This window comes from Myotis myotis, unplaced genomic scaffold, assembly GCF_014108235.1.
Source record: "Myotis myotis isolate mMyoMyo1 unplaced genomic scaffold, mMyoMyo1.p scaffold_m19_p_1, whole genome shotgun sequence".
Classification (NCBI taxonomy): Eukaryota; Metazoa; Chordata; class Mammalia; order Chiroptera; family Vespertilionidae; genus Myotis; species Myotis myotis.
In genome coordinates this window covers 47,474,786-47,481,980 of record NW_023416313.1, presented here as the reverse complement: position 1 = coordinate 47,481,980, position 7,195 = coordinate 47,474,786, and the positions used below count along the sequence as shown (strand labels likewise).

The following is a 7,195-nucleotide window of genomic DNA, read 5'->3' as shown; positions in this document are numbered from 1 at the left end:
ATTCTGACCTTTTCAAATATAGCCTGCTCAGCAAAATAGATGTATTAAAATAAAAAATAATTATATACTTCTTTACCAAAATCTTGAGAATGAACAACTTTTCTTAAGTGATTTCAACCTATGAATCTATTTCTTGATGCATTGCTATTAAACAAAAAGGGCAATTATGATTTTCTATGTTGTATATGAAATATGTATCATAGATGTCTTTTCTTTTTAAGTTTATTTTTTATTGTTGATACTATTACAGATGTCCCCTATGCCTCCCTCTCGCTTCTCTCCTCCAGTCAGACCCCACTGCACTGCAGGCTTGCACCACACTATTGTCTGTGTTCATGGGCTACACACATATGCATATAAATTCTTTGGTTTGTTTCTTCCTGTTCTCCAACCCCTCTCCCCTCTAAGATCTGTCAGTCTATTCCATGTATCTACCTCTGGACCTATTTTGTCCATCAGTTTATTTTGTTCATTAGATCCTACATATAAGTGAGATCATGTGGTATTTGTCTTTCTCAGTCTGGATTATTTCACTTAGCATTATGGTCTCTAGGTCTAACTAATTTTACTAATATCATTTAGGCAAAATGAAGTAAACATTTTCAATTCAGCAAAGTGATGGCTTTTTCTTATCTCTCACATTCTCTCTCTTATTCTTCATTTTTCCATTTTGGCTTGTATGCACGCCTAACCTCCAATTTGATATACTTAATTGCCTTTTGGATGGAATATTTGCTCTCTTATCCAGAGTAACACTATAGATAAGGGAGTGGAGAAAATCATTTGGTACAACTTAAAAGTGATAAAGATTAAATTAAAAAGTAAATTTTTTAGTCTTCATTATTAAGATTCACCAAGTTGGTACAAATGTCTTCACTTTGCTTTCAGGGTTGGACACTGATCATATTAAATTGTATTTAACACATTAAGAAGTTTGCTATAAATTTGGGAGTTCTCTGATAATTCAATCTTCAAATGTCATTCCAGAGCCCAAAGATCAGACTTTTGAGTTGCTTCTACAGCTTTCCCCTTTCTTCTGTAAGGAGACCCAGGAAGAATAGCCTATAATGTTCCCCATTTAAATAGGGATATTTGAAATTCACTAAAAGTTTTCATTTTCAAATCTAAGCCCTTTAGAGCATTCCATAGTCCATTTAGCATAACTTCATCTGTTAGTACTTATTCTGTTCCAATGCCAAACTCTAGTCACACTGAACTTTTTCACTTCTCAAATCATGTCATGCTCTTGTTTACAAATTACTTCACTGCAGTCTAGACCACTCTTTCCCACACATTCTTCTTCCCTTTGTGTGGCCAACTCCTACTCATACTTTACACTCTAGCTTAGGTTTTCTCAGGGAAATCTAGGCAAGTTAGGTTTGATAACTCCTTGATATCTCCTCTGAAGAATCATGTGTCTCTCCTACCAATATTTTATTAAAATTACTTGTTTGTTATTAGTTTTATTCACTATGTATGAGATCCACAAGATGAGACACTGCAAAGGGAGGCAGAAGTAGACAAGGAAACTTATAATTAAAGTTCATTTGAGAAAAATAACTTTTTATGCTTGGAAAATATGGAAATTAAATTTAGGTAGAACTCTGAGGAAGAAGAAGAAACTCCACAATATGACTGAAAAGAACATAAGCAGGGAGAAATCACTAGTAGGAACCCTGCTTCTAAGAATAGTAATATTAGGGTTGAATTTCCAGTTGGTTCCTGCTTGCATATGACTTAGATTTTTTGTTTTGTTTTTACTAATTCTATTATGTTGCACACTTCTGTGTTGATGTGCACTGGAAATTAGAAGAGAGAATGGGCTTTGTTCCACACCACAGCTAATGTTGACCCATAGATAGAATGGTAGCTGCAGGTACACAGAGTGATTGCAAGGAGCTAATGACAGGGGAGAAGTAGCTTGCAATATGAAGTAACAAATGAGAAAATAAGAGACGACCCTCTTCCTCACTTCCCTTTGTGGAGATTAAAAAAGAGTGCATCTCAGAGGGAAGGGAAGGGAGGGTGGATGGGTAGGAGATAATAACCAAAGACAATTACGGGAGATCATCAACCATGGACACAGACAATAGGGTGGTGAAGGCCTGGGGCCTGCAGGAACAGGCTGGAGGCAGTCAATGTGGGAAAAATGGGGGCATATGTAATACTTTCAACAACAAAGACTTTTTTTTAAAAGAGTGCATTTAAAATGCCCAACAGCAGCAGTAAATGATCTTGGAGGTGGATAAGTATGAATCACATTTCTAAAATCCTTGTTTTTGACTAGCAATGAAAATTTAAGCATTGGTTCATTGGATTTCTTCTAACTTTCTGTTGTTATTTTCACCATTTCTGGAAAGTTTTCAGCTATTGTCAGTTTAAACATTGTCTCTGACCCTCTCTTCTGCTTGTAAAAATCCAATTAGACACTGCATTTTCCATGTGTTTTTATTTCTTCTTTCAATTTACTTCCTCTTTATCGCTCATATAAATTCCAGATAGTTATTTGGGTTTATTTCCTAGATCTCTAATTTTCTTTACAGCTGTGTCTAATCTGTTATAAAACTCATCCACTTAGTTTTCTAGTTAAATTATTGTATTTTTACTTTTAAGAGGTTTTTTTTTTCTTTACTTTTTTTTCAAATATGTGTGGTCTTTATTCATATTTTGAACTTTTTTTGCCTTGTATGTTTCAGTTTTACTTCTTAATTAACTGAGAAGCACCTTAGCATGTGTCCCCTCTTCTCCCTTTCACAGATAACTGGGCTGTTTCATTGAAAATCTGAAGTCAGCCTTATCGGCAAAATGGAAAACACTGGAGCAGGGGTCCTCAAACTACGGCCCGCCGGCCACATGGGGCCCCCCCGAAAACATTTATCCGGCCTACCGGGTGTTTTTGCCGCCGCTGCCTGTCCTGTTAGCAGCCAACTCGTTCCGGGCCCGCAGTGCCCATGTGTGGAATGTCTGTGGGACAGTGAACTGGCCCCCTGTTTAAAAAGTTTGAGGACCTCTGCACTGGAGGGTAGAGAAAATCCTCATCATTTCTCAGAGGCTACTGTTTGTAGCCTTCTCTGGAAAGAAGTTCTGTTTTTCTACAAATAAAAGTTTGTATTTTCCACCATAGTATACAAAATGTTAAGGGGAAGCACTTATGTTCTCTAAATAATATTTTTTCATACAACCGAAGATATAAAACAATAGATCTTGAAAAGACCAAAGAAATACAAACACTTGATGATTTTGACAATGAATTTTATTATGCTTACAGTCGCATTTATATTTCCATAACATCAAATCAAGAGACAAAACATTTTCTTTGAAAATACATAAAAGTATCTTAAAGTTAAAAACATAATTATTTAAATTAAATTATGAGATTCTATTCGTACATAATGAATAAGTATTAGCCAGCAAGAATTTTTGCTGTTTTGACGAAGAGAGTCCTAACTCAGGATTTGGTGATTCAACACAGAATAGCACAAGGCCAACAGTGACAGGACAATATGAGAAGTATTAAAAGTAGGATTTGCAGCTTAACTGGATATTCTGTTAGTTTTTAATTTTGCTAAATCAAGCAACCTCAACCAAAATAAATCAACTTTGATTAAGATAGTTCTCTAATATATTATTTAATATCTAAAATAAATTCACAACCATCATTATACTCTCTTATCAACAATGCTCCTTTCCCATTTTCCAAATTCATGCACAAATATTACTCTATTTGATGTTTAAGTAAATACATAAATATTAAATAAGTGAATAAATTACACTTGAAAATAATTTATGTGACCATGGAAAACATTGACATGCTCCCACATGTCCATCACATTGAGGCGAAATGGTGACTGGTCCTTTTTCTCCAGGTTAGGAATAAAGAAGAAACAAGGCACAGTTAAAAGGAACTCACAGATCTTGGCTGGCAGACTAAGGTTGCAATATTTAACCTCCCCTCAAAAAAAATAAATAAAATACAGGATTTCCAGCTAAGTTTGAATTTATAGTAAGCAATGAGTTGTTTTGTTTTTTAAATAAGTGCTTTCTAGATATAGCATGGGACATTGAAAGAAATTCTTCATTGTTTTACCTAATATTCAAATCTAACCAGCATCCTATATTTTACCTGACAACTCTATACCAGACCCACATAGTATGTGAAGCACTAAAGTAGATTTATTTGAAGTTTCATTGGCATCTTTACTGAGGAATTCTTGGAAACCTGGGAGAGTGCTTTTTTTTTTTTTCATGGCTCTTTCGTCTCAGCTCTGAAAATAAATAAAATTTAAAGATTAACAATGTTCTAACAGGAGTAAAGTGTGGTCCTTATATTTAATACAGAAACTAATGTAGTCTTAAATAGTCATATGTTGGAAATGTTCTATACTTTCAACTATAAGAAGAAAGACCAGATAAGTCATCCTCCAAAGGAGGACACTTACGAGACTGAAACAGAATCATAATAATGGCACAGGGACCAGGCATAAACCCAGACTTCCCTGGACAAACTGAGATGTGTGGTCTTCCCAGTCATGAGTTACAATAAACTCTCTATTGCTGCTATTTATTTTGAATTAAAGAGGCAGCTACCTATAAATATTTTGGGCAGCAGCAGAAAATTTATAGGCTGACTTTTGGACTGTATATCTGAGGATAAATGAAGAATCTAAATTAAAACCAACAACAACAACTTACGTCTCTAAAAATGTCTGCACAACCTTCTGCACCCAGTGTTCCTTGGGGTCCAGGCAGAGCAACGTTTCATTCTTAAACTTTACACTGAAATGAGAGAGAGGTGATTAAAATAGACATTTAGCAGTTTCAGATACCCCTTTGCCACACAAGTCATTGTTCCTTAAGTACAGGCATGAAATCTAAGTCAAAAGCAATTTAGAGCTATGAATCATGGAAGCTATCATACTTAAATGCCATTCATACCCAGAATATGTCCTTCTGTTTAACCCACAACTCTATTCTTAGTACCTAGAACTTTGTTGGATGCTTCCACCTTCCTCAGTTCTAGGTTAGCTAAAGTAAGATATCTAATCACTTTTGAAAGTACTTACATGATTTCTGAATTTGCACAGTGTGGTCCACTCTCAATCACTCTCAGTTCCCTGATAAGCATGGGGTGGAAAGGTGTAGAGTGTGTACCAATGCACTGGCATCGAAGTTCTGATTCTATTATCGGCAGAACTGAAGCTGTGGGAAAAAATAAGACAATCATAGATTGATTTCAACAACAAGGAGGGTTCTGCTAGCTACTCCCTCTTTAATCCCAATGTGATAACTTGGTGACTGTGTGTTTTACAAACATCGCATCTTTTGCAAACTCGTTCCAGAAAATGAAGGCTGGATATTCTTCTTGCCTCTGACATCAGTTTTTCTTCAGTTTTAAAAATAGTCATTCCTCATAACATTGGATATCTTTCTACATAAAGACTGGAGTTGTCTTTGTGCAATGTTGACATCTTTATGATACTTTTTTTTTCTACTAGATATTTCATAATCCTCTGTGATACCACAGTGCTATTTGTAGTATGCAAACTAAGATTCACCAATAGGGAAATTGCCTTCAGAAAGAATTAATAGAAATATATAAATGAGTTGCACAGCAGTGTCTTATATCTTAACACAATACTCAATGCTTGAGAGAAAAAATAAAAAAACTATATATCATAAACATTCTAAAATGTATTTGTTTCATAAAATGAATCCCAAGAAGACCTATATTCTGTCAGGGTATCCTTAAATCAAACGGGAATTGATAGCTATCTGAAGCTTTTCAGTAAAATAGTACACGGTGTAAAATTACCTGAGTTATCTTGCTCAATATTAATTTATATTATAGGTAACTATGGCTCCCAATAAGATATGCTCTAGCTTATACATTTACTTATTTTACTTTATTTTAATATTTTTTATTGATTTTTTTACAGAGAGGAAGGGAGAGGGATAGAAAGTTAGAAACATCGATGAGAGAGAAACATCAATCAGCTGCCTCCTGCACACCCTCTACTGGGTATGTGCCTGCAACCACGGTACATGCCCCTGACAGGAATCGAACCTGGGACACTTCAGTCCACAGGTCGATGCTCTATCCACTGAGCCAAACCGGTTAGGGCTAACTTATACATTTATATTAAATATATGCATACTATAGAGTATAAATGATAAGAACAGAATGTATTAATCAAACACTATACTTCTCTAATCATTATATAGATACAGCCTAAAAAAATTAAAACTTCAATTTAATTAATTGCTGTTAAATGACTGCAAAGATTATTTTCTATTCCTGAACAAAAAAAAAATATTTGTTTGTTTTTAATCAAAGCATTGAGGATAATCTTACCATCTAAGAATCACATTTAAACCCAGGAAAACTGGATCGGAAAGATGTGCTTACCTTCGCACAGAGCTGCAGAAAGCACGAACCCTGCCAGGAGAGCGACGGCCAGCTTGGGAGTCATGTTTATGGCAAGGTGGTTTCTTCTGGGCTCTTCTCCTAGATGCTGGTGAGCTCTGTTGTCCTCAGGGACTTGTGCTGGATGAAGAGTACCCCTGGCTTTTTATATTCTCTCGACAGCGAGAGCTGTGCCGCTCATTCCTGTATTAGGTCAGAGGAAATTCCATAACCTGGAGCTTTCCGGTCACTCTTTGTGAACAAACCTGAGTCACCAGGTTTCTCTCATTGATTTCTTATCTAATCTTCTGCACGATTGAACTTGTATTGGATCTTTAAAATAATTTAAGTTCATTCAAAAGCATGTTTGCTTTAAAATATTTTTAAACAGTGAAGCATCTCAGTTTGATACAATTGTCAGTTGTATTCCTTCATACTTAATAAACAACTTTATCATAGAACCATCTGCCAGCTGTTAGAGTAAGCTCATTTGTGATTATTCTTTTATGGCACGTTGGTTTCTTTATGTAAAGTACCTGTGCTGTGATGAGAGAGGAGATGCTCCAGTTGACCACTTTTATTGGGGACACAATTTATGAGCAGTTGTTTTCTAAGAGTTTTGGAAGTTTTCTGCTCTCAAGGAACAAAGTACAACTTTTCCAAAGATTTGGTTTTCTAATGTATATTTAACAGAATGAAAGTTGAGCCTTTTCATCTGTCTCACAAATATTTATCAAGTAACTTCTCAGTAATGTGGGAATCTAGAGCTGGATAAGACAAAGTATTTGTTCT

The 7,195-nt window shown here is 35.3% G+C and overlaps 1 protein-coding gene across 1 annotated transcript; it reads right to left on the bottom strand.

Moving 5' to 3' along the window:
* Window positions 1–4,243: 4,243 nt before the first annotated feature.
* Window positions 4,244–6,580, bottom strand: CXCL8 (C-X-C motif chemokine ligand 8). The gene is made up of 4 exons (XM_036337978.1): window positions 6,407–6,580; window positions 5,064–5,199; window positions 4,693–4,776; window positions 4,244–4,265 (listed from the first exon to the last, which is right to left on the bottom strand). The coding sequence occupies exons 1-4, from the start codon at window positions 6,468–6,470 to the stop codon at window positions 4,244–4,246; spliced, it is 306 nt and encodes a 101-aa protein (XP_036193871.1). The 5' UTR covers window positions 6,471–6,580.
* Window positions 6,581–7,195: the final 615 nt, after the last annotated feature.

What these genes read in the sequence shown, in the direction of transcription:
- CXCL8 (XM_036337978.1), bottom strand. Translation starts at nt 6,470, where the DNA reads ATGACTCCCAAGCTGGCCGTCGCTCTCCTGGCAGGGTTCGTGCTTTCT. An exon ending in TTCTGCAGCTCTGTGCGAAG is followed by an intron (nt 5,200 to 6,406) that starts GTAAGCACATCT and finishes TTTTTCCCACAG; the next exon opens with CTTCAGTTCTGCCGATAATA. An exon ending in GTGCAGACATTTTTAGAGAC is followed by an intron (nt 4,266 to 4,692) that starts GTAAGTTGTTGT and finishes ATTTATTTTCAG; the next exon opens with AGCTGAGACGAAAGAGCCAT.